The sequence below is a fragment of the Trachemys scripta genome, chromosome 4, assembly GCF_013100865.1.
Source record: "Trachemys scripta elegans isolate TJP31775 chromosome 4, CAS_Tse_1.0, whole genome shotgun sequence".
Classification (NCBI taxonomy): Eukaryota; Metazoa; Chordata; order Testudines; family Emydidae; genus Trachemys; species Trachemys scripta.
In genome coordinates, this window is record NC_048301.1 from 113,572,211 (window position 1) to 113,598,871 (window position 26,661).

Genomic DNA, 26,661 nt, shown 5'->3' on the forward strand with positions numbered 1-26,661 from the left:
CTCCCCGTTTCCTTCCACCCCAACTGTGTCATGCACAAATGAAAAAAGATTGAAAACCACTGAGCTACTCTAATGCAAATGAGAACAACACATTCTGTCTAGCCCCACAAATAGCAACAATACCTTCTAGCCACCCAATCCAATCTAGCAGTGTTTGCAATGTGCCCAGCCCCCTGGTGTCGGAGTGCTAACCATCTGCTGCACCATAGCTCTGCACATGTTCTGAATGGCTGCCTAGCGCCTGGGAATTCACACAGAGATCCCTGGGCCATGGCTACCTCTGGTTTCTGGCTTGCGGTAACGTGGCTGTAAATTGTGTACCGCCTTGTGACATGGCCAAGGATAACTGCCTGCTACTGCTGCCGGTGCCAGGGCTTCTCCTGTTAGATCCAGTAGCAGGAGGCTATGTGCTGGTGTTTAAGGTCCTGGCTTCAAGCCCTGCTAACTGCCCACGACGCAGGGTACCCGTGCTGGTATTTGCTGGGGAGAGTGGCTGGAAGTTGATAGTCTACCCGTGCAGCAGCAGCTGACGGCTTTACGCTGCTCCGAGCGCCTGTCGCCCCCTGGTCCGTTTGCAAAGGAAGGAAGCAGAGACGGAAGGGAAACCCCAACCAAGACATTCCTTTTATTTTTTAATAATAAAAAACAAAACAGACATAACCTCCTGAAAACAGCTTCCTACCTCATAATTTCACAGAAATTAGCTTGGAAACGTTGCTCGCCCTCCCTACTCCGATTCCTGCCTCGGGCCCTCTCCAGGGGGGACTCTCAGCCCCCGGGGGAGCGGGCTCCAACCAGCCCTCCCCAGGGGCTGCACTGGGAATGTCAACAACATGAGCGTCCTGTAGGTGTCATGCAGCCAGTCCCATCTTGCCACGACCATGAGCCTGCGCTGGGCCGCTGGCTGCTCCCCCCAGCCCCACACGGCGGAGGGAGGCGCGTCAGTGTAAGAGCAGCTAATGCTCTCCCCAGGCTGGGATTGGGACATTAGTAGCAGCGTTCGGCCTCTCCGGGGCTGCGCTTCATCCCTGTGTCCTCCCGCCCTCCTTTGCCTATAGCAGAGCTCCCCCCGCCCTTTGCTCATGGTGCTGGTGTCACCCATCCCACCGTGTACTGTCCTCCTCCCTTCCCCCCACAGAGGGGCCAGCAGCAGCAGCGGGAGGGAAGCTGAAGGCAGTGGGATGGCTTGGCAGAGAATCGCTCCGGGGCGCTGCATTCACCAGCCCATTCCCTCCCCCGTTAAACGCTACCAGGCCCAGGAAGCAGCGCCCTGCACCTGAGCTGCTGTCTGGTTCACCCGCAGGCACCGTGGCGTCTCACTGTGCTCGAGAAGGGCTGAGCTGTGGGACAAGAGCCCTTTGGACATGGATGCAAGGGAAGAGAAGGGGACAGAGGTGAATTTATAGCTCATCCACTGCAATGCCTCCGGGGGCGCTCTGAGGACGCCCCTTCCAGCTGAATTCATGAGGAGATGCCCATAGACCGGATCTGGGCTCCAGCCAGGGGTGGGACAGCTCCTGACTGCTGGGCAGCTAGGCACAGTGAGCCTGGATCAGCCGCTCTGCCCGGCCCCACCTCACCAACAGCTTCAGGAGCCGCCCGGGTTTTTGACTGCAGATCTGGGGCTGGGGGATTTCCTGACCAGAGAGCTTGTGGCCCATAGGGCACAACACCAGCCTCTGAAGGTTATGGGGCAGCGAGCCACGATGTGCTGGCATTATACCAACCCTGTTGCTCACTCCTCCCCTTCCGAGTGCGACAGGGCACGGGGCCAGCGAGCTGTAAGGCCCTGCTCACAGATCCGCCCCCAGACCTCCTCCACGCAGTATGTTCACCCGCCGAGTACCCAGCGAGGATCCCGTCTCCCTAGGGAACCCTGCACGGACAGCATGTGCCCTGTGTATTCGCCTCCTAGTCCGCTATGGAACAGGCAGCTTGGCCTCTCCCGGCCACACCGAAGAGGGGTGCATGGAAGCTTGCTGCGACTCATGCTGCCCACAAGGGGTGCAGCAGTGGCACGGGTACAGCAAGTGTGGCACCCTGTGAACCTGGGCACCTTCCCAGCGTCGCTTAGCAGGGCTGGCCCCAGAGGGAAACCCGGCTACCAGGCTGATAAGCCCCTTCTCCACCTCCTCTCCAGGGGCTGGCTCCTGGGTCGGTACCCAGGGCAGCCGGACTGGGGCTGCTGCCACTTCCCCTCCTGCCCCAGCACTGCTGCTGAGTGGTAGGGTTTGCTCTTTTACTATCCCGCTCCCTGAGAGGCTGGGGGCAGCATGAGGGGCTGGTTGGTTCCCTCCCTCTGACAGGATCTCTGACCCTCAGTGCTAATGAGTTAATAAACTGGTTTCTCACTAAGAAATTAGAAGCCTTAAGAAAAATCACAACCTCTCCCCCTCCCCCCCAAAGTAACTGCGGTTTGTTTAGAGAGCTCTGGAGAAATCCCCAGCCTCTCGCTCCAGCACGGTGTCTAGAGGCACCACCAGTGGCCCGGAGACGACTCCCATGGGCTCGAGGTGGCAGAGCCGAGGCAGCTGGCTGGCTTTGTTGAACAGCCTCCTCCTGCCCTGGCGTGCAGAGGAGCCCTGGCGTGGCCGGCAGCAGGGCCCAGGCCCTAGTCTTTGGGCACCTTCTTGCTGCGGGAGTTCCACATGCCGCGTTTGGAGTGGTAGTAATGGTAAAAGTTCCTGAGGCGCAGGCGTTCCACCTCCAGCCCGCTCTGCAGGACCCTGCACGGGGAGAGGGAGACAAAGCTTAGGAGAGCGCGGTGAAGAGGGTGCAGCCACAGCAAAGCCCCTGGGGTTTTTTATCACCCATTCCTCAAAGGCACATGAAAACTGGTTCCCTGAGAGAGGAAGAGGCTTTCGTTCAGTGTCCCGAGCGCACTGCCTTGGGGCTGTGTTTGCTAACACCCATTGACCTCAAACACCTCAGGAACGTGTTGGAGGAAAGCTTTCTTTGATACAGTCAGCGCTCCCCACTCAGTACAATGGCCATCTCTGAGACCTCCAAGGAGTCCTCTAACAAAGTCAGGGATGCCCTAACTTGGCTTTTCTGAAGTCTCCAGCCGCTATGCCCTCCTCACCACCATTGGGTAATTTATGTATCAGCATGGAGGGGAAAAAGGGGAGAGCACAAATCCATTTCCCCCCCCCTTTAAAGGAAAAATGTACTGGAGATGTTTCAAGTAGATTTGCTCCACACAAGCCCTGTTTCTCCTGCTGGTGTGCCTGCTGCTCCTGGCACCCACTGCTGCCCATGCCAAGCTCTGTACCTAGGCATGAGAAAACTGGGTCACAGGACAGGGCAAGCTGAGCTCACGCCCTGCTCCCCCCATTGTGTGGTACCACCAAAAAGCCCCTCAGAGTCACAGGGCCACAGAGGGGTTAACCCCCCCCCCCCGCAGCATCTTCTCTCCCAGGTCCCCGAATCAGCCATGTGTGTCTGGAGGGCAGTAGGCCAGTCTCCATGCCCAGCCAACACGCAGCTCCCCCTGGCAGGGAAGAGGCGCTGGGCAGGAGGCCCCGCCAACCGTACCTGTCCAGTAGCTCCCAGTCCTCCCCGCCCCAGCGGTCTCTGAATTCCTCCGTGTTCATGCCCCCGACGCGGTCAAAGTCCGACTTGTAGATCCCAAAGAGGCCGAACCCATTCACCTCCCAGTAGCCTGAGGAAGGAGGGAAGAGAGGTGACTCGCTAGGTCTCAGGTGGGAAGGGGGCTCCGTGCAACAGGGGAGGGCAGGGCAAGGAGCGGGGCTGCTCCAAAGCCCAGCCAGGCGGTAGCACTGAGATCCCTCCGGGCTCTGCCATCCTTTGAAGCCACGCTGCCCTCTGCTGGAAACCAACAGCAGCATGCAAGCACGGAGAGGCCTCCGATCCCGGCCCCATAGAGCAAACCGGTCCCCCCGAAGGTGAGACTGAGGCCCCATTCTCGCACATGGGCTCCTGAGTTCGCAGGTACTGGCACTCAGCTAACTGCTCACTCCAGGGCTGCTGCACCTTCCTCTGAAGCAGCAGGTGCTGGGCCCTGTCAGAGGCAGGACGCTGACCTGGATGGGCGTCGGGTCGGATCCAGCGTGGCACTGCTACATGCCTGCAGCCCCCATGGGAGGAGAAAGGCTAAGCTGTACATGCACTAAACACCCAGCTGGCCCTCTCCCAGTGCAGGCACTCGCCTGAGAGTGCAGCCCAGGAAAGCAGCTGCTGAGAGCCAGAGGGATCCAGTTTAAAGGAGCTGTCTCACACTCAGCCAGACGTACAGCATGGGACCAAACCGGCCCCCCAGCTCACAGCCAGTGTGCAGGGGCAGGTGTGCTGCAGGGGGCAGAGGAGGGAGAGCACTGCTCCAGCTAGCTCTCCAGGGGAGGCTCTGGAGGAAACCACCTCCAGCCAGACCCTGAGCAGCTGGGGTGGTCAGCACCATAAGGGAAGGAGACAGGTAGAACCTCAAGGAGCTGGGATATTTACTGGTGACGAGCCCTGCCCCGCAGGCAGCTCCCTGGGAATGTAGTGACAAAATAGGCTGAGGAAGCTTGTGCTCGGGCAGCGCTGCTGTGCGGCTCCAGCCTGCTGAACCGCTGCTCCCTACGTTGGGATCCAGTGCCAGCTCCCTGCACACACAGCAGGCTGCTCAATCCCCCCCGTCCCACAGTCTGGTCAAGGCAGCTTCTCATCCGCAGCTTCAGAGCACGCCAGGGTGCTGCTTCCATCCCTCTCCCCGCTCATCCCCCCCTCCGCTCCCCGAGCTCAGCCCCGGCCCCTCTCTGGACTGTTCCCGCTGTCTCCTCTGCTCACTCCACGTCTCCCACCAAGGTGTCCCTTTTGCTCAGAACAGCTCCCCTCCAACATACACCCAGCCTCCTCTGCCTCCACCAGATCGCCGCTAAGAACACCTCCAATCGGAGAGTCTCTGCGCACCAGTGACCACACCCGGTGCCCGGGCTGGGCCTGCTTGTGCATTTAGGCCAGGAATTTCAGAAGGGGTTAGTAACTTGGGGTGCCCTATGGGAGACACTAAAGGGGCCCGATTTGCAGACAGTCTGAAGTCAAACAGAGGCTCTTGACTCCGAGCTCTTTGGGACCGGGATTCATTTTTCTGTTCTGAGAGCAGCTTCAACCTCCGTATAAAAGCCCAGTCAGCATGGGGCTGACGCATGTGCCTAACCGTAAGCACATGAGTAGTGCCACTGATGTCAGTGAGACCACTCGGGCACTTAAAGCTCCTGCACTGGGGTCTTGCTGAAGTGGGGCCTATATAAATAATACCAGCACCGGAGCGTGCTAGCACATTAGAACTACGCCCTGAAAGCCAGCAAGTGGCACGGCTGCGATCCCCATCACCACACCCCTGTGTGCCTCAGTTTCCCCATCTGTCAAATGGATAGCCGATCCCTTCCTCTGGAGAGCATGGTGAGATCTAAAGGGGCCCAGTGCTAGATAAGAGACAAAGATTATTAGTCCTTGTGGCAGAGTTCTGGCAGAGCACTCTGGTCACTGTTTAGCCAGTTAGGCTCCTGGGGACAGCCTGAGTGAGAAGAGGAGTTGCTGATTACCAGATCAGATTGGGACCGGGCAACTAACAAGCTAATTAGCCCATTAACAAGGAGACTGGATAAAAGAGCCCAGGAAGGCAAGGCAAGCTGGGTCTGATAGAGGGAGTGCTCTGTGTGGGTGGACCTCTTCCCACCCCCACCCCTGGGAAGACTGACTCTGTACAGCTGCGTGAGGAGGTAGAAGGCGGTGAGGGGAGGCACCGTGAATAAATGACATGATGGTCTCTCCGAAGGGAAGGTCTCTGAGAGGACTGTGTGAGAGCAGAGAGGAGCCCAGTCACAGTGCTGCTCAGCCTCTGTGTGCCTCTCACAACACAATGTGCTGGATTAAGCTACGCAGTGGACAAGGGAAAAAGCAACAGCAATTCCTACTGGTGAAAGCTGTATCTGAACAAACCTGCAGCCTCCCCCGGCCAGATTCACTGGGCGACAGCACAATCCAGTGCTGGGGAGGTTGGAGCCAGTTAGAGGGCAGGGCTGGGTGGGTTTACAGCAGGAGTCAGGACTCCTGGGTTCAATTCCTGCCTCGCTGTAAGGCCTTGAGCAGACCACACCCTGTAACTGGAAGGGGGGAACGCTACCCCCTCCCTGCAGGGGCTGTGTGAGGCATAGTTAAGGCTCCAGGAGCAGTCCGCCACCCTCCCTTAAGAAGCCCCCAGCATTATTATTCCTGCTCACCCCCCGCCCCCAGCCTTGGGGCGCAGCAGCAATCGCAGAGGGGAAGGGCGTGCAGGTTTAAGGAGGAGCAGGGAAGATGCTGAGTTTCTAACACCAGTGTAGCCCGACTCCTTAAAGCAACCAGCCTGGACCTGGAACAGAATTTAGGTAGCAGCGGGTTGCTCATGTAATAGGTTTCAGCAGCACAGCGCTGAGTGGCTGCACCAGGAGCCCTGCCACGCTGCCTGCACGTTAGCTGCCTCAGTCCATTAGCGGCTCCCGCCCTGGGGTGCTGGCTCCCTGCATGTGAAAGCCCAGCGCGTTTCCCGCTGTGAGAGTATCCGTGCACTGGGGGCGTTACCGTTGGGGTCCCGCGGAGAGCTCCCACAGCCCAGTCTCATGACGATGGGCGCATAGGCCAGCTTGCCCTCCACACAGTGCTTGCGGATGCTGTCCAGGATGTTGAGGGGGAAGTGGATGTGCAGGTCACACAGGAACACGATGCTGCGCCCGTCCTGAGGGAACCAAGCGCAGAGAGAGGCCGTGACCAGGCGGCACAGCCCACAGCAAGCCCCTGGGGGCAGGACGGGACAAGGTCAGCGGCTCTGGAGAGCCAGAGCCCTCCCACCATCTCTCACCTCAATGGAGTCCACCCCGGCCTGCAGCCCTGCCGAGCGCTCGAAGTTCCCCGTGCGCTTCAAGTACTGATACCTGAGAACAACGCAGACAGTCAGCAGCAGCAGGGAGAGGGGAGCCGAGCTGGGGGCTTTGTAGGGACAGAGCTCAGTGGGCACTGCTGGGCTGAGTGACCACGGGGAGTCTCCAGGCAGGGACACTGAGGCAGGAGAGGAATCGTCTGGAGGGTACCAGGGGCCACTGAGCCAAGGGAACCCAGCTGAGCTCCAGGAAGCCTTTTGCAGGCTAACACAGTGCGACTCTCTGCCCCCTCGAGGGGCTACCTATGGTTGAGAGGCCATTACAGCCTTCTGGTTCTTTAGCTCAGGCAGCAAAGGCTCTTGCTTTTAGATCGAAAGGTCCCAGGTTAACCCCCTCCCCACCCCCCACCTGGGGGTGCCGTGTTACACGCATGGCCAGATGAGCTCACACCCCTGACCGCTGCTGGGGACAGGGCTCTGCTTCGCGTAGCAAGGGCTTTCCAAAGAGGGACAGCACAGAGCACGCTGGCTGCCCAGAGATGGGCTGGGGGTGTGGGGAGCCAAGCAGGGCAGCCAGGGGGTTCTGTGCACAGACCGTTAGCAGCTACATGGCTCTCTTCCTCTCCCCAGCTCGTAGGCCCCTCTTGCCTGCTAGCCCCTTTGCAGCCTGCCTGGCTCTGAGATCACCTGCAGCATCAGCTGCGCACTGGCACAGTATGTCTGCAGGGCAGATCCCCCTGGATCAACCAGACCCTCAACACTCGGAGAGGTTCAGGGGTGTCCCCTCCCATGTCCTTTGGGTAATCATGGTCATGGCCCATCCCAATGCCATTCAGCAGGGGGCACACTGTCTCCAGAAAAGAAGCCGGGTTGCAGGGTTCGCAGTGCCAGGTCTGCTGATGGCAATGCGTCCTGTGGTGCAAGATGCTTGGGGCTAAAGGCACAGGAGAAGGGAGGGCAGTGGGGGTGGAGTCAGGGGTGACACTATAGATGAGTACAGCAGCAAGCAACCAGCCTGCAGACTCGCTGGGGCAGGGACAGCGTCTATCTGCCTGTTTGGATGGCACCTGACACAATGTGACCATGATCTTCAGTGGGGCCTCTGGCCACCCCTGCGACACAAACAACAGCAGCAGCAGCACAAAGAGCGTGTGTGCAGGGAGACAGCCTCACAGCCACGGCCGGGGATGCTAGATGCCAGTCCAGACCCAGTTGGCTGGGTAGAACGAGGCGGCTCATTGCGAGGGCATTCGGCGATAGCTCCCCGGGGTGCGGTTACACACACAGCGTCTGGGGCTCGGGCTTCCACAAGCGCCAGGGAAACCAGGGCCAAAGCTGCTGCTCTGCATTTAGCTCCTCCAGCAATGCAAGGACTCTGGGAGGGAGGAGAGAGGTCACCTCCGCGCTGCCTGGGACTCCCTTCCCCAGCTGCTGCAGGGCTTTGCTGGGCGTGTCTGCCACAGGTGAGGCCAGAGGTGGAGGGTGCACTTTGGGCCCAGGCTCCCGTTTGTGGGGCTGGGGGTCTGGCAGGGAGAAGGTGCTGAGCTTGGCACTGGTGGGGAGGGACAGCAGCAAGGAAGGGCTCTGGGGCTCCCTGCTCTGTTACCGAGGCAGCCGGGCTTCCTGCAGAGCCTTCTCCACGTCCATGTCCTCACTCTCAAAGTCCACCAGGATGACATTGAAGTTGGCGTCCTTGGTGTTCCAGTACAGGCCGGCCATGTCCGCGATGAACTGCTGAACCCAGCGCGCCTGGTTCTTCACTGCCACACAAGCAGACACCGCCAGGATCAGCGCTGCCCCGGGATCCACTCTCCACCCCTGGGCTGAGAGCCAGACCCCCAGCCACCTCGCAGGGATTCACTCCCCACCCCTGGACTGAGAGCCAGACCCCCGCCCCAGCCACCCCCCAGGGATCTATTCCCTGCCCCAGGGCCGAGAGCCAGACCCCCAGCCACCCCCCAGGGATACACTCCCCACCCCTGGGCCGAGAGCCAAACCCCCAGCAAACCCCCAGGGATCCACTCCCCATCCCCTGGGATGACAGCCAGACCCCCAGCCCTTCCCCAGGGATCCACTCCCAGTCCCCGGGGCTGAGAGCCAGACCCGCCCCCCTGGCAGCCCCCCAGGGATCCATTCCCCATCCTCCTGGGCCGGGAGCCAGACCCCCCCTTCCTCAGGGATCCATTCCCCATCCCCAGGGCTGAGAGCCAGACCCGCCCCCCATTCTACACCAAGCGCTGTCTACACCAGGGGTTATGTGGGTTTAACTGGGTTGCTCGGGAGCTGGGTTTTTGCCGCTCCCCCCCGAGCGGTGTAGTTATATTGACCTAATTTCCTAGCGCAGACCAGGCCTGAGTCTCTGCCGCTGGGCAGCCCTGGAGGAGTAGCCGTGGCCTGTGTGCACAAGGGGAGCAGGCCGCCCAAATGCTCCTGTGAGCCACCACAGCCTGTGTGCCTCATGCAGCCAACCGCTGCCCACTGGGGCCTGGGCTTTGGGTCCATCTAATGCTCTGAATGACCCCAGAGGTCCTGGTGCAGGTGGCAGCCTGGGGCGACCTTTGGTCCCTGGGAGGAGGGTGCAGATAACGCCCCTTCCCCCACCGCGGCCTCAGCTACGCTCTCACCTGGCACCACGAAGTGCACCATGACATCCTGCCTCCAGCTGAGCGGCAGGGGTCGGCACAGGATGGGCTTCCCGTAGAGCAGGCTCCAGGGGCTGGGCTGGGGCTCGGTGGCCACGGATGTGGGCCCCTCGGGGTTGGCCTTGGTGCTGTCAGCCGACCTGCCCTGGTGCAGCAGGACATAGACGTACTCCGAGAGCCGCACAGTCCTCTGGCCCCGCTCCAGCAGCTCCAGCTCCAGCAGGTAGCGGTTGCCCCGCGCCGTGTCTCGCCGCTTCTCCACGTTGACGATGCGCAGCAGGGTGTAGATCCTGGGGGAAGGGAGAGCAACGCCGACACTGTCACCTTCCCAGGCGAGGCCCAGGCCCGCACCCCACACCAGGGACCCTGTCCCCCACAGCCTGGCTAGCTGAATGACAACGTGCAGCCCCGCTCCCACCCTTCCAGTGGGGGGCATCATCCAGGCCAGGAGAGCACCCCAACTCCCAAGAGGGCAGGCTCTGTGGGGTGGGAGAGCAGGGTGGGGAAGCTCATGGCTGCATTCCCCCCTCACCCTAGGAGGTACAGGGCTGAGGATCTGTTGGGGGAGTGGAGTGTGTGTAGCCAGGGCTGGATGACCATGAAGACCACCCTGATCTCTTGCCTACCCATGTGGGGGCAGGACTGAGCAGAGCTTAGCCCGGCTGGTCCCCCTGGCCCTGGTGGCAGCCCTGGGCCTAGCTCCACGATTTCTCTTCCTACCCCCCATTCTTCTCGTTGAGCTTCTCCATGTACTGGGCCACCACGTCCACCACCTCACTCTCGCTCAGCTGCAGGTTGCCCGAGACATTGCAGCGCAGGTCGTTCCAGTCGGAGCGCAGGAGCTCGAAGTCCACCGAGCTCACACTGAACGTCCTCTGCCAGTTGATGGAGTCCTCCAGCCAGCTTGGCTGCATCTCCGAGTTCTCATAGCTGTAGTCCGACAGCTCCTCCTCCTCCTCCTCCTGGGCCTTGCCCGGGCCCTCCTGCTGCGACGCCGTCACCTCCGACATCCTGAGGAAGGAAGTCACCCGCACCCCGGCCGATAGGGCCGTCTCTGAGGAGTTGTAATCCAGGGCAGCCGCTGCCGCGGTCCTGGCTGGGGTGGTGGTGGGGACCTCCAGGGCCTCCTTGCCAAACAGCCCCTCGACTGGTGGCAGCTGTATGCTGGGCCGTGCCCTCCGCTCGCCCACAGCCTCGGGGTCCTCGTGCCTGTACAGCTGCTCCCACTTCCTGATGCTGGTCCTGGGGCTCTTCCTCTTGGACGGATCCGTCTCCCTGGAGCCATTGCCTGGGAGCCAGGGCGTCCTGTGGCCGGGGATGGTGCGGAGCTTGGTGGAGGGGGCGGAGCGCCTCTGGGGGGCCCTTGAGTTCAGGTGCACCCTCCTGAGTGGCTTAGGGTAGAGGAAGACATCGGGGAAGGTGGCCTCCTGCACTGGGGCCTTGCGCTTGCCAGGCTGCAGCCGGGTCACATATACCTTCTCTTGGGGCTTCTTGGTCTCCTTCTTGGCCTTTTTCTCCTCCACGGGTGTGAGGAGCCTGCTTGGGCCCTGTGGCTTGGCTTTGCCCCCAAAGATGGGCATGGAGAGGTGGGGTTGGCGGCTTAGGACACTGCCCCGCCTTGACGACGCCAGCAGCCCCAGCTTGTCTTCCACCCCGGCGTTCGCCTGTTCCGGCTCCTTGCGCGCCCAACTGAGGGAGCGCCCCCGGATCAGAGCCTGCTCTCGTAAAGGGGGAGTATTCTCATAGCCCTGGGAATCTCCGGCTGTGGCTGCGGAGCTGGGGCTGGCCCCGTTGTGGATGTCCTGGGTTCGCGGCTGCCCTGGCGCGGCACCCTCCTCATGAACCGCCTGTTGCTGGTGGTGGAAAGTGTAGTAGTCTACATTGCCCCCGTAATCCCTTGCAGCCAGAGGGAGCCCTTTGCCTTTGGTCCCAGTGCCCAGGGGTGGGCTCGGCCCCCTGGGGTTCTTCTCCTTGGCGTCGGGAGGCAGGTCTGTGGGCTCAGGACTGTCTGCTCCTTCCTCCTCCTCTTCCAGGAAACCTGCAAAGCAAACACACCTAGGGTAGGCCAGTGAAACAGACGAGATCCCGAGGCATTTGGATTCAAAAGGCACCTGGGACTCGGATTCTCCAAGTGCAGGCCACTGCAGTGTGCTAACCCCCAGCAGTGGGTCACAGCCAGAGCATTTCAGGCCAGAAGGGACCACCAGGCCCTCTAGTCTGAGCCCAGGCGCATCGCAGGCCATCAAACCCCACCCAGCTACCAGAGCAGACAAATTATTACTGAGTCTTAACAGGTGGAGCCCGTGCAGGGAGGCACCGATCCCAGCAGCCAGGCCGCTGTGGGGGCTCTTGTGAGAACATGATCGGGGGGCAGGGGGTGCCTGCCGAGCTACCCGCATAGGTGGGACTGTGCCCTAACGTCCCACCACACCCTGCAGCCCTAGGCTTCAGTCGACTGACAAAGGAGCTCAGGATCTAGCCCCTTCTTGGGATGGCAAGGAAGGAGAGTCCAGTGGCTGCGGTGCTATCCTCAGGCTTGGGAGGCCCACATGCAATTCCCTGCTCCGGCACAGACTCCTCGTGTGACCTTGGGCACGTTACTTAGTCTCCGCTCCCCATCTGTGCTATGGGGACAATAGCACTGCCCCGCCGCACAGAGATGAAGACATGATAGAATGGGAAGCACTTTGAGATCTCCTGCTGAATAGGGCTAGAGAAGAGCAAGGTGTTATTCATTTGTTAGCATTATTCAGGGATACTTTATTGGCCAGAGAAGTGACCCTGGGATGTCCAGATCAGCCAGGAATCTGGGATTGGACCCTTGATTGTCGGGCTGGTCTGCTTACAGTAAGCTCACTGGGGCAGGGACTGTCTCACTAGGTGTACGGACAGCACCCAGCACACCCTGAGCATAGATGGGGCCTCCCATCAGACAAGTAATAAATCATAACAACAATTAATACGGTGTCCATTTGTCAGCGGTATCAATCTCTGGTTCTTGGATTGACTGGCAGAAACTCTGATGTGTCGGCTCCGTTCCCTTGTTTCAACCCCATCACCAAGGGAGAGATACTTGATTTTGCTACTGGACCAAATAACTGCGATGGTGTTTTGGTCTTTCCAGCAGAGGATCTGAAAGATGTTTCTACACAGTAATAAACTAACCCTCACGCCCCTCAAGGGCACACATGAAAGGTTAGATGGGAAGGGCTCTGAGTTACTACAGAGAATTCTTTCCCAGGTGTCTGGCTAGTGGGTCTCACCCACATGCTCCAGGTCTAACTGATCGCCATATTTGGGGTCAGGAAGGAATTTTCCCTCAGGTCAGATTGGCAGACACAGGGGGCAGGGTTTAACCTTCCTCTGCAGCCTGGGGCATGGGTCACTTGCTGATTTGAACTAGAGTAAATGGTGGATTGTCTGTAACTTGAAATCTTTAAATCAAGATTTGAGGACTTCGGGAACTCAGCCAGTGGTTAGGGGCTATTGCAGGAGTGGGTGGGGGAGGTTCTGTGGCCTGCGATCTTCAGGTCAGACTAGATGATCACGATGGTCCCTTCTGGCATTAAAGTCGATGAGTCTATTAGCGACGTGCTATAAATGGGGAGAGCGAGGTTTTCAGTTCCCTCAGGGTTCCATTTTTGCCAAATTGGAGAGACAAACAAAGGCATCAAACAGCACCAGAGGCACAACACACACAAAGCAAAGGATAAAATGATGCAGTTTATAGGTGCTGGGTGTTGATTTATACCAGCAGTTACATGGTTAAGATAAGCACACGACACCAAATTCAGTCCTGGCATAAGACCCACTATAATCTACACTTACATGACAGCTGGGTTTGCCTTGCCATATAATATAATGCTGCTACTACTACCCAAGGTTTTTCTTATGCTCATTTATGATTTGCATGATGGTAGCAGCTAGACACTACAGTTGAGATCAGGGACCCACTGTGCTGGGCACTGTTCAGCCCGACGATAAAGAGACACCCCCTTTGAGGCCAGGGCTGTCTACACAGCAAAAACCCCCAAACCCCAGCAGTGAGTCTCAGAGCCTGGGTCTACGGACTTGGGCTTGCAGGGCTCCCATATGGTGCTACCAACAGCTATGTAGACATCCCGGCTTGGGCTCTGAAACCCGTCCCTCCCTCTGGGCATCAGAGGCTGGGCTCCAGTCCAAGCCTGAACATCTACACTGCTAGTTTTAGTGTCGTAGCGCTAAAGCCTGGAGACTCAGGCTCGGAGACACGCTGCTACATGGACACACCCAAAGAGTTTACATTTTATAGCACTTGGTATATCCCGAAACACTCTGCAGACATGAACAAATTAGCCCCGGGGATACGGATTATCATCTCCATTTTACGGTGGGCAAATTGAGCCCGAAAGGTGCAATGACTGGCCCAAAGGCAGACAGCAAACGGGCGGCAGAGTCAGATGACACCCTCCCTCCCATCCAATCCTGTGCCCATTTCTCAGACCGTGCTGCCTTCGTTCAGAACAGGAGCAGTTCCTCCTTGGGGAGAGCCCCCGGTCGATTGCTGCACACGAGGCAGGTGAGTGGGAGGGCTCTGGCACCCCTGGATATATAAATCCTAACCATGGCACAGCCCTCTGGCATTAAATGATGTCACTGAAAGCTGGGCAGGAGGATTCATGCTGCTCCCAGCCACGGAATTCTTCTGTGAACTCCTTTGGAGAAGCCAGGGCTGCAGGTCAAAGGGGCAGCGAAGCTCTGAGCTACTCTGATTAACACGCTGCACTCACAGAGGGACTTGGAGGCGAAAGAAATGACTGATGCTGTTTTAAGGCAATTAAGTCTCAGCAGAAATCAGCTTTGGCCTGGCACTGATTTTCCCTTCCGGCTGCCGAGGACGCGTGTGTGGGTGAGATGAGGGAGAGCTCTTGGGAATGCACAGCACACTGCAGGAGGGGTCGTGCGCGTTCGTGGGTGGAGATCAGTGTGGCGCTGCCAGCGCAACTTCCTCCGCAATGAGATGGGAACCCAATACCCTCCCAGCCAGGCCGCCGAGACCGAGCAAAAGGTCCTTGGTGCAGCCGAGGGGAGGAGACCCAGAGGCACGTGCAGGAAACCCCCTTTTCCAGCTGCATTGATTGATTCCAGTGGGCTGATGGAAACAGCTCCACATAGGCGTTCACCGCCGGCTCAAGGAGCACACTGGGAAAGTCAGCCACAAAGACACAGAGGTGCCAATGTAATCATGCTCAGAGGTGCAGGTCCCAGTGCCCCGAGGGGGCAGTGTGTGGGAATCTCGCCAAGGGTGTGTTGGGGGCGCAGGTCCCAGTGCCCCAAAGGGGGAATCCCGCCAGGGGTGCAGTGGGGGCACGGGGCCGAGCGCCCCAAGGGGGCAGGGAGAGGGAATCCCATCGGGGTGTGTTGGGGGCGCAGGTCCCAGCACCGCGAGGGGCCAGGGTGGGGGAATCCTGGCCCTAGTGTACAGGGTGAGCTGCACGTGGAGGCTGGCAAGGCAAAGCCGTGAAGCCCAGAAGATTCAGTGGTGCAGCAATCAGTAAATGGGAGCACAGATTCCGTCACCAGTACCCAGAATTGCTGGGAGAGAGGCAGGAACTCTCCATTCCCACCCGGCCTTGCCCCAGGGACACTGACCGTCCGAGTGGGCTCACTCCTTCCAGTGTTGTGACCCCCTGCTTTCCCCCACAGCCATGCCTGACTTAGCAACTTCCTTCCCACCACCCATCTGGTGCCCAATTCAGCAACCAGGGCTCCAGCGCCGACGCACAGAGCCTGGCGTGTCAGGCCGTGAAGCACCATCCCTGCTAGCATGGCAGAACGCCTGCGCCGGCCCACGCTGCTGAGAGAGGGAGGGCAGCGGGGCAAGCGGCGTCGGCAGGGCGTGCGAGGGCTGCTTACTGTCTGAGTTCAGGAAGAGAAAGGCTCTCTGGCGAGGATCCTCCTCTTCCTCATCCATCTTCATGTATTTGTAGAAGCCAAACCTGGAGGGGGAGGGGAAAGAAGTAAAGGACAACGTCGCCGAGATGCGCACACACAGCTGCACTGACACTGGCACAGCCTACGGCAAACCAAACCAAACCACTCCAAACAAGGCGCTTCTTTAGCTTCATATCGTCTCACTCAGCAGGACCAGAGCTGAGATCCCCAGACTCATTTTACTCTGGGGCCCGGGGGCGAGGCCTGATCCGCCCACCCCCCGCTGCGAGCCCAGAGCGATGGGCTGCTCGGACACTGGGTGGGCCCCACATTTCTCCTCTCAATCTCTCGCTGCGAATCGGTAGGTAGAAGGAACATGCTTCCCTGCTCCTGGCAAGGCACCTTGCGGGGATGCGGGGGAGGGAGGGTCAGAGCTGATGCAAAGTGGGCATCTGCCCCTGGTCTGGCATTTCCCGAGCCGGCTCATGGGGAAGGAAGGCTGCTGGCTGGAAAGGGGCCTGGCACAGGATGCAGAGCCTGAAGAATGGGCTTGGTGGGTACAGTCTGGTTCCCTAGGAAACGGGGTCCGTTTCTCAACCACCACCCTCCCTGTGGGCAGGCCCAGGCCCCCTCAGCACCCTGGCTGGGCCCCCGGCAGAGCAGGGCCCAGGCTCAGTGTGTGGTTCTGCCCTGCGAGCACCCGGGCTGGGGACAGAGATTCTCTGGGGCTGTCCCTGCCCTGGCACTAAGAAGCCCCATGCCCAGAGGCTCTCTCTGTCATGCCATAGAGCCCCCGGCTCCCATAGCATCAGTGCCAGCACAGGGCCCCCGCTGAACCTCCCTGCCCGGCCCCCCCCCACTCACTTCTCCAGGTAGAGGGGGGACTCTCTGTAGAAGCACTTGTTCTCCGTCTCCATGTGGGTGAGGCGGGTGAAGTCGTTGGGGTACACGAACGAGAGGTAGACCTGGGGAGCCGAGCAGAGGAGTCACCAAGAGCATGTGCACCCCGGGGCACGGCGAGGTACGCCCACGACCAGCATTCCCCGGGGGTGGCAGGAGAGAGAGGGAGGGGTCCAGGTGTGGGCGCTCCTGGTGAGGGCTCTGAGGTCATGAGGCTGTTGGCGCAAGCTCCTTGGCAGCAGGGCGAGCCCATCAGCTGCTGTGTGGGTGAGGAGAAGGCAGACAGGCTGGAAGGGGCGCGGGGGTCGCGTCCCAGCCGGTAGGGGGCGAGCCAAGGGAGGAGTACTCTGCTGGCGCAGGGAGTCCTGTGCCCGGGGGCGGGGTGCCTCCCACACCTCAGTAGAGCACTGGGAGTGCGTAGTGACTGCAGAGCCGGCAGGATACAGAACAGGACCGCGGGGGCCCTTGTGACATGGCTGCTCCATGCACCCCAACGCCCCCGTGCTGCAGCTCTGCCAACTTGCCGAGACCAGAGGAGCTGTGCCTGTGGGCCTGGTCCAGAGTCCCAGAACCAATGGGAGGCTTTCCACAGCCTCAGGCAGGCCCTGCAGCCCGCCCTGGGGGCACAGACAGATGGGTTTTATGTCCACATCTCCTGGTGATCCTCACAGGGCGAGGAGCGGGAAGGGGAGCAGAGACCCGGCTGAGCCGGACACTTACGAACTGCAGGCCCTGGTAGCGGGCGATAGGGAAGTCCTTCACCACATAAGTGGGGCTGTAGGCGCAGGGCACCAGCACGTTCTCCACGTGGGACGCCTCGATCTGGGGAGCTGGGCGAGAGGAAGTCAGGGCTTAGGCTGTGTCACGCGGGGGGCCCTCAGCCACCCCCATATGCAGAGAAAACCCACATGGCCCTCTAGAGCCCAGCCCAACCTGGACAACTGCCCTGCCCACACTGTCCCCTATAGAGCAGCCCAGCCCAGCCCAGCCTATCCCCTATAGCCCATCGCAGCCTGGGCAACCACCCATCCCATCCCATTCCCTATAGTCCAACCCAACCTGGGCGACCGCCCAGCCCAGCCCAATCCTTATAGCCCACCCCAGACCCTATAGGCCAGCCCAGCCCAGGCTAACCCCTATAGCCCATTGCAGACTGGGCAACTGCCCATCCTATCCCCTATAGCCCAACACAACCTGGGAGACCACCCATCCCAGCCCCTATAGTCCAGCCCAGCCCATCCCAGATCTGTGAGTGGCCCCTCACCAGGGCATGGAGCTGGAGGGGCGCAGGGGCTCCCTGGGTACCTAATCCTATCCAGCCTCATTTCCTCGCCTTCTCTGCACAGACTAACAGCTCCTCTCCCAGCTGAGAGAGTTAAATCCCTGCCCGCTCTAGTCCCGCTCTCCTCACACTCCCCCACCAGCAGAGACTCTCCCGGGAGCCCCTGCCCCACTTACTGAGGAAGAAGGTGTCCCTGGGGTCGGGTTTGAGCATGTCAGCCCCGTGCTCGTCCCTCTGCGCCTCGGACATGTAGCTCCCGGCGTGGCTGGCGAGGGACTGGGGGATGTGAGCCACGTGATTCATCTTCAGAGAGGACTCGTCTGAAGGAGAGAACGAGGAGAAGGGCCACAGTGACCCCGGGCCTTGACTCACATCCCGGCGAGTCAGGCACAGGGACTCCCGGCCCAGCAGGCCATGCTCCGGGGGTCGGGGCACCTAACGATCCCAGGTCCAATCCTGGGTGATGGGGCCAGACAGGGATGTTCCATATGGACCCTCCCTAAGCACAGCGTTAGCACCGACCCCAAACCTCCTCACCCCACCCCAATCCCTCGACCCCAAATTATGCCTCATGCCAATCCACCATGACCTGCAGCTTTAACGCTGCCCCTCAAACCCCATCCCGATCCCCCCGCCCCAAACCTGCCCCATCCCGATCCCCTCCAACCTGCAGCTTTAGCACTGACCCTCAAACCCCACCCCATCCCGATCCCTTCACCTCAAAGCCATCCCAATCTCCCCATCCCATCCCGATCCCCCCACTCCACACCCCTGCCCCATCCTGATCCCCCTGCCCCAACCCTGCCCGTTGGTCTAGAGGCTTCCACCAGCGCTGTCACCCGGGCCCCTGCCGCCTCGCGCTCCTTCCCACAGGCGGCCAGTGCAATTTCAAAGGCTAGGTCCCAGGCGTAACACTCCCACTGGCCACCTTACAAACATCCAGCATCGCCACTTCTCGAGGAGATGCTACTGGGCTCTAGTGGAGCGGCCCCTGGCCTTCTCCAAGGGGAGGGAGATGTGCCACCTGATAGCAAAGGAGTATACAGCCAGAAATCCATGGAGAGAGTCTCTCAGCAGGTAACACGTCCCCAGGCTCGCTCCGCTAGAGCAACAGATAATCTAGTTGATTTTCTAACTGGTGTAATTCTTTGCAGGTAGCATGCCTGTGCTCGCCTGACATGGAGGGGGTGGAGTGTCCTGGCCTGAAATGGAGGCTTCAGGAAGAATACCCATAAGTGAATCAATTGATTTATTTGGAACTTGGAAATTACTTCCAGGATGAATTTCAGGTGGAGGTCATGGGATACCTTCTCTTGATGAATATTAGCATATGGCAGGTCAGCCATGAGGGGCCCCAGCTCACCCACTCTTCTGGCCAATGTCATGGCGACCTTCAGAGACAGGTGGGTCATTGAGCACGTGGCCAATGGTTCAGAAGGTGGCCCTGTTAGCATTGAAAGTACGAGACTGAAGTCCTACTGCAGTATTGGCTCCCCTATCGGTGGGAAGGTCCCAGGCCGACCCTTTAGGGACCTGGTTGTTACTGCGTGAGTAAGAACAGAGTAGCCATCTACTGGAGGATGGAATATACTGATTGCCGCTAGGTGGACCTGCAGCGAGATAACAGAAAAACTCGATGTCTTGAGAGGAGGTGGGCTAAAACAGCAGGACTACCTACTGGCTCTGATAGCTGGTTCTGTTGCACCCAGGTACAGAAACATCCCCATTTGGCTAGGTAACATTTTCTGGTAGACTCTTCCCTGCTGTGATTAAGTATAGTTTGAATGGCCTGCGAACATGAATGCTATAGGTCTGATGACCATCCAAATGCCAAACAGTGAGGAGAAGAGAGTCTGGGCTGGGATGTCTGATCCTGCCGTTGTCCCGAGTTAGCAGCCAGGAAGGACTGAATGCTGATGGGTTGACTTTCATACGAAATCTGGAAAGCAAAACTGTCTGGGCCAATTGTCTGCAAAGAGGATGACTCATGCTTTGTCATGATAAATCTTCCCTAGACTCTGGGGGAGTAGTGGGATGGAGGGGAAGGCTCGTCCAGGGCAGTAGGAGGGCACTGCCCCAGGAGTCCCGGCCTTGTGCTGCTCTGGAACAACACATGTTGAACTTCTTGTTCATCTGAGAGGGAAACAGGTCCCACGGTGACATCCCCCACTGAGTGCAGATGCTGTTCAGCCCTGAATTGTGTCACTCCCACTCACGACCGGTGTTGAAATACCTGCTGAGACTGTCTGCCAGCGAGTGCTGGGCACCACAGGGGTACGTCACGGAAACTGTTCCAGAAGATGATGCCTCTATGCACGCTGGCAGGGATTTTACCCTCCTTGTCAGTGGGAGGAATCTGGTACAGGCCTGACTGGCTGCTCTTAGTTCCCAGAGACTGATAGGCATCTCAGCCGCCCCAGGCAGGGGCTGTGGTAGGTGACCCTGCCTTCTCTGAGGGAGCATCAGTTACTGACTGGATTGGCCTGAGGCGACCATATTTTATCTGCACAAATGGCCCCGCAGCCCCTGGAGTCAGTGGATCTGGACCCCAGCCACGTGACAGAGATGTAAACTTCTGCTGTGCCGTATGACCGGGGGTGAGCACACAGAGAGCACGCCTGCCTGCCATGCGTTTACTACAGGAGTCAGGGCGTCCTAGGTAACGCGAGGTCAGAGCTGCAGTGAAAATTCTGCAGACGAGCTGAGCCCTGTGTGCTGGAGTGGGGATTTTTCATAATATTTTGGATGACTATTGTGTGGGGCCCTGTTTCCCCTATGTGGGGCTTGGCTAATGAGGTGGTGGGAAAGGGTTGTTTACTTCTTGCAGAGACCCAGAGATACAGGCGTGACCGACGCCTACCTGCCTGGGTCCCCATGCCCATGGAGAGTCCCGGAAGACAATGGCCACTCCAATTACCCAGACATTTGGCACCTAGCTACAAAAGACCATGAAGGGCTCATCCTCCTTAGGAAGCCAGCTGGGTGTGACCAACTGGAGAACAAAGGATTGAGGAGGGGCCAGCTGAGGTTAAGTGTGGGTTGTTAAGTGTGGCAGGGGACATTTCTGGACTGGGACTAACGAGGGGTCAGAGGGCTCTGTTCTGACCCAGATGGACCAGGCTGTAACTTTCTGTTCTCCATGTTAACAAAGACTTTCTACGCTGTGTTCCAGACATCTAAGAAACCTGGCTGCTTTTACAGCGCTGGCCGAGAGTCACTCCAGAGTAAGGAAGCTGGGGGTGCATTGCTCCCTTTGGGGGTGCATTGCTCCCTTTGGGGGTGCAAGTCTCCTGCAAGTGTCCAATCCAGGTGGACTTGCTGCAGGTCGGTCCCAGGAGGCGTTGAAGCCAAGTGGCTTTCTCCAGTGAAAGAGTGTGACCCTAAGAGGGCTGATACCCTGAAGGGGTCTTCCCAGGGATTGTTCCAGGGCTGTACGACAGCACCGGCCCTGTGGATCCACGGCAGCCTGTTTGCTGCACTAGGAGACTGTCCTAGCCTTCATATCCAGGGAAGAAGGGCTGGTTTATTACTCCGCGATCAGTCATTTCCCTTCAATAACTCCCCCTCTCCCCCCACAACCCTGTCCCCTTCTCCCACCTTGCAGTCTGAGCACAGGCTGGCCTGCAGTCCCAAACCGTGGGGGAGGGAGGGAGCACGGGGGCAGGAGACACCCACGTTGACTGATAGCGTGCAGAAGGAAATACATGCGTGCACCATCTGTCTTGCCAGCACCTGTGTCGATATCCCAATGGCTCCACCGTCCCTCTTCTCCACGTTAATCCTAGGTGTATCTATGCCTGCTGCCATCCCTGCTGCCTTATCAACCCCTTCCAGGGAACACTTAATTACCAGCCCCTTATGTAACGAGAGCTGGGCCAGGATCTATTCATCAAGAGCTCCTGCTGCCAGGCTGGGTTGCGGGGGAAGCAGAAGATCTATGGATTTAAGTAAATCCACACCATCCATCCCTGCTTACAAGACAGGTCATCAGTGTCGTTGTAGCCATGTCGGTCCCGGGATATCAGAGGCAAGGCGGGAGAGGTAATAGCTTTTACTGGGCCAACATCTATGGGTGAGAGAGACATGCTTCTGCGCTACACCGAGCTCTTCTTCAGGTCTGCCCAGGGGCAGGGCTAGGAGCTGCCCTCGGCTCCCCTTTGTTTCCCTAGAAAGCCAGAAGGAGTGAGGGAAGGAGCCCTGGGGAAGGCACCTTTCCCCAGGGAAGGAGCTCTGGGATTGGCTGTCCTGTCTTTTCCTCTCACCGAGAGCCGGCAGTGGGAAAGAGAGCGCAGATACTGGCTGGCTGAGAAGCAATGGCTGCCTGGCAATAGCTTTTTTCCTCATCCCCAGGGTGGGGGCAAGTCTGGAGGGGAGACCAAGCCGCTCCCAGCAGGGGTCCCACCATGGCTGTCAATGGAATCCACCCAGCCGCAGGCCTCAGAGATGGGACAGGCAATGGCATCTCCTCCCTTCTTGAGCTCAGCTCTTTGGCTGGCCCACGGAGGTGGCTTCCAGCTGGGCTCTCTGTAGCGGAGGGCGGGGTGAGCTGGAGCCAGCACTGTAGGACACTGTCGCTGTGCTGGCATCTTTCCTGTGACGGAGCCAGCCAGCCAGGCGCCACTAACTCTGGGCTGCCTGCAGGGTTTGCTGCACTGCAGCATTGGGGGAAGATGAGGGGAAAAACGCCGACAGCTGGAATTCCTTCCAATTCAGCCCTCTGTGGGAAGCACATACAGACACACGCTCCCATCTCACCACTGCCACACGCCACTATGCCTGCCCCTCCCCAGACACGCGCCACCAGGCCTGCTCTGCCCCAGCACATCCCGCCGCACCAGCCTGATCCTCCCCATAGCACGGTGCCTTCCCTATTACACCCTACTGTGCCTGTCCTGATCCGCCCCATAGCGCCCCGCCACACTCCACCGCCCCAGCTCTGATCCGCCCCATAGCGCCACGCCTGCCCAGCCACACCCCACTGCCCCAGCCCTGATCCATCCCATAGCACCACACCTGCCCAGCCACACCCCACTGCCCCAGCCCTGATCCATCCCATAGCACTGTGCCAGCCCTGAGCCACCCCACAATGATGGCTACACCCACAGTGATTTAGACAAAACGCCAGCGTCGCAGAAAGCATCATGGAAAACAGAACATTTTTGGGGCAATTATTAGAGGAAAGTTTTGGGTTTTGGAAAAAAGGCCCTTTGTCAACGAGAAAACCATTTAGCGTAGAAAATTCCCACCGGCTCCCACGCTCTGGTCTGCGTGCAGCCACGCCCAGCCACCCGGGCGCAACCACGCTAACGCCCATACAGGCGTGCTCCCACTGCCACACGCTGCCATCCTATGCGCTCTCCCCACATGTGCATGGGGACCTGGTTTGATGCAGGATCATGCCTGGTACACATGCAGACGGCCATTTATATGGCCCAGTGCTCAACAGCGACAGCACCTGTGCTCCCGCTGCCATCCCGATCCCATTGCTCCCACTCCTAAGCACTCTCCGCCACACGCACACATGCATGAGGACCTGGTCTGATGGGGGAATCGCACCTATAACACGTACAGCCTGCCTTTCCCACAGCACACGCACTTCTGGGCACACGCTACCCCCGAACGCCCGGCGGAGGAAGGGTAAGAGGATCTGGGGGTGGGCAGCACGCTGGGGAATGCCTTTACCTGTGTAGAGAGAGATGAAGGGGGAGTCGATCACCTCGAACTTCAGGCTGGGAAGGAAGACGCGCCACTGGAAGAGAGAGAATGAGAATCATAGCTGGGGCTGGGGGTGTCACGCTGGCCCCCCGCCAAAGAGCGGTCTGGTAGACAAGCAGGAAGCAAGAGGCTGCCACGGTGCCTGCTCAATGCTTCTTCCCTCTGTGTCTCCTCTCCTGGCTGCAGGGATTGTCAGGGAGAATAGGCTGCCCAACGGAAGCCGAGTCCACAGCGTGCTGCCCGCGCCCAGGTGACCCTTCCCATCTCTGGGTAGCAGGAAGTCACCACTCCCAGTAGCCAGCTACCAGGTAACATGCCCCTAGGCCCCAGCCCTGTCCATATGGGGAGCAGGGAGGTGCCGTTCCAAGGAGGCTGCGCCAGATTGTGCAGCACTGATGCCCTCCAACTCAGATTGTGGCCTGGGACACACCAGTGTAAATCCAGAGTGACTCCAGATTGGAGCGCAGGCCTGGTCTGCACCGGGGTGGGGAGTTTGCACTGCTGTAGCCATACATGCATTGCCCCAAGATTGGGCTTGTACAGGTGGGACTTACTGGTAATTCACCAGGGCATCTGTGCATAGACCCCGCTTTGCACAAGCACAGTGTGTCTGCACTAGTGCTTCGCACCAATGCAGCTAAACCAATGCGGTTGCATTAGTGCCAGCCTCTGTAGTCTAGACAAGCCCTTATATACCACAATGCCAGGAGCCTCCGACTGAAGTCAACGGGAACATCTCCGGATTTACTCTGGTGTAAGTGAGTGCAGAACGGGGCCTTTCAGTTTTTAGTGACTAGGAAATTGCGGTCTCCCATTGTGGGATTGTGACTCAGAACCAGGATTTCAGATGTGCAGAACTCAGCAAGCCAGAAAGACCTTTGTGATCACAGTTCTGACTGAACAGGCTTGCGAATCAGTTGCTTATTGTGTTGAGTGACAAAGGCAGTTTTAATCCATACACTGTACGGTGTGCGTGTGCCTCTCTAGAACACACATACTCTCAGGAGTGCAAGCTTGCAGTGTTTGCCAGGGACTTCACAGCAGCTCCAGCTAGCTGAGCAAGGAGGGGAGGGGACGGGGGAGCGTTTGCCATGAATGGCTCACCTCCCTTCCAGTTCAGAAAGGGATAAATTGAGTCTCTTTAAAAAGGCTAATAATATTTCACCTCCAGCGGCCCACAGAGCTGGAACAGCCTCCATGAAAGGAGCAGGGCTCTGTGGAGAGGGATCAAAACGAGATTGTTCAGAGACTCTAGGAGACGAGGAACATTTTATCTCGAGGAGAAAGAGTTTTAGACGCCCTCCTGAAATAAGCACCCAGCCCTATTTGAAAGGAGGGCTTTCTCAAGCCCCACGAGAGAACTAGCTCTTCATTATTGCCTTTGCCCTCTTAGTATTTTTTTTTTTGCAAGAAAATAGAAAACACTTTTTCTAGGGCCCCCCTGCTGCCTCTACTATTTGCCAAGCATGGATCCCCCAAACTGGGTTGATACCAGGCTTTTTAATTAACAGACCTTGAGCTACAGATGTCAGTGTAATTGTGGGACGACGGAGAACTGTCCCACAGCACCAGTAGGGGGAGCACAAGACATTAGTGCAGGGGTGGGCAAACTTTTTGGCCCAAGGGCCAGATCTGGGTATGGAAATTGTATGGCGGGCCATGAATGCTCACAAAATTGGGGTTGGGGTGCAGCAGGGGGTGAGGGCTCTGGGGTGGGGCCAGAAATGAGGAGTTCAGGGTGCAGGTGTGGGCTCTGGCCGGGGGTGCGGGCTCTGGGATGGGGCTGGGGATGAGGGGTTTGGAGTGCAGGAGGGTGCTCCGGGCTGGGATCAAGGGGTTCTGATGGTGGGAGGGAGATCAGGGTTAGGGTATGGGAGGGGCTCAGGGGTACAGCCTCCAGGCGGCACTTACCTCAAGCAGCTTCCGGAAGCAGCAGCATGTCCCTACTCCAGCTCCTACTTGGAGGCGCGGCCAGGTGGCTCTGTGCGCTGCCCCGTCCACAGGCACCGCCCCCACAGCTCCCATTGGCCGCACTTCCCGGCCAATGGGAGCTGCAGGGGTGGCGCCTGTGGATGGAGCAATGCACGGAGCCCCCGGCTTCCCATAAACGTAGGAGCTGAAGCGGGGACATGCTGCTGCTTCCGGGAGCTGCAGCACGTGCACGTGGAGCGGCCCCAACCCTGCGGGTCAAGCCCCAGTGTCCACTCCCCAGCGGGAGCTTGAGGGCTGGATTAAATCACCTGGCAGACCAGATGTGGCCCACGGGCCATAGTTTGCCCACCCCTGCATTAGTGCCTGGAGGGGCTACCTGGATGGAGCTAGTTTCTCGTGTCATTGCTCACTTTTTTAAGGAGTGTGGTGGATCTGAGACCAACAGCACCAAGCCATTGCTAAGGGCGCCCCTCGCAACATTAAATGTCAGTTTTGAAGTCAGCCGCACAGTATTTTATGCCTAAACTATTGAAATCAAAAGGAGACAGAAGCCTCACTGAGCAGCTGGGAACGTTTCCTTTACTGAAGACAGCTCTTACTGAAGTTGCCAAGTCGGGACCTGACACAAAGCCAACGGAAGTCAGCAAGCTTTGGCTCAGGCCCTAAAACAGCGCTCTCTTCCCCAGCCTCTCTTCAAGCCTGGTCTATGCACAGAAACAGCATTGAGCCAACTCACAAAGGTGTTTAAACCAAGGCTGTTATGTTGACCCAGAGCCCTGGGTCGATGCTTCTATTGCTGTCTGTGTGTGGCTCGTTTCAGTTGAATTTAAACCTCTTTCTAATCGACTTAAGCTAAGTTTTATATCAGTTTGCAGCCAGGCAGCCTTGGGCATTGGTTTAACTAAAGCCACTTTAAATGATCACACCTGTAGCTAAATGGGTGCAAGTTTTAGTCTAGACCAGCCCCTAAATCCACAGTGGTACAGTGGGGAACTGCCAAGGGGTTCCTCCCTTCTTTACGATCCCTTCAAAGGGATTCCCCCCGCCCCAAAAAAGTTTTCCCCCACCCCTCCGCTTGTTTTTTCCCTTTGAAATTCAAAGTCTTGCCCATGCTGAAGGCAACAGGAGAACTAGGGAGATGGTGCCCTCAGAAGTGCCAAAGTTGAGCAGCTAGAATGGAGAAGGGAGGGGGGCTTATCAGACTGTCTAGAACAGGGGTTGGCAACCTCTGAGAAGTGGGGTGCCAAGTCTTAGGCTTGGTCTACACTACCCCCCTAATTCGAACTAAGGTACGCAACTTCAGCTACGTGAATAACGTAGCTGAAGTTCGAAGTACCTTAGTTCGAATTAGTTCGAACTTACCTTGGTCCACACGCGGCAGGCAGGCTCCCCCGTCGACTCCGCGGTACTCCTCTCGG

The 26,661-nt window shown here is 58.5% G+C and overlaps 1 protein-coding gene across 3 annotated transcripts in view; it reads right to left on the minus strand.

Annotated features, from left to right (window-relative positions):
- Positions 1-619: 619 nt before the first annotated feature.
- B4GALNT4 (beta-1,4-N-acetyl-galactosaminyltransferase 4) overlaps positions 620-26,661 on the minus strand; it is a 120,372-nt gene continuing 94,330 nt past the window's right edge. For all 3 annotated transcript variants that reach the window (XM_034770472.1, XM_034770471.1, XM_034770473.1), the window contains 12 exons: positions 23,279-23,345; positions 17,773-17,916; positions 17,035-17,144; positions 16,279-16,379; positions 15,397-15,479; positions 10,222-11,539; positions 9,484-9,791; positions 8,466-8,619; positions 6,842-6,914; positions 6,565-6,718; positions 3,535-3,661; positions 620-2,726 (listed from right to left, as the gene is read on the minus strand). In XM_034770472.1, the coding sequence (XP_034626363.1) occupies positions 2,612-2,726; positions 3,535-3,661; positions 6,565-6,718; positions 6,842-6,914; positions 8,466-8,619; positions 9,484-9,791; positions 10,222-11,539; positions 15,397-15,479; positions 16,279-16,379; positions 17,035-17,144; positions 17,773-17,916; positions 23,279-23,345 (2,754 nt within the window). In that variant the 3' untranslated portion in view covers positions 620-2,611. The remainder of the gene's footprint in view (positions 2,727-3,534; positions 3,662-6,564; positions 6,719-6,841; positions 6,915-8,465; positions 8,620-9,483; positions 9,792-10,221; positions 11,540-15,396; positions 15,480-16,278; positions 16,380-17,034; positions 17,145-17,772; positions 17,917-23,278; positions 23,346-26,661) is intronic.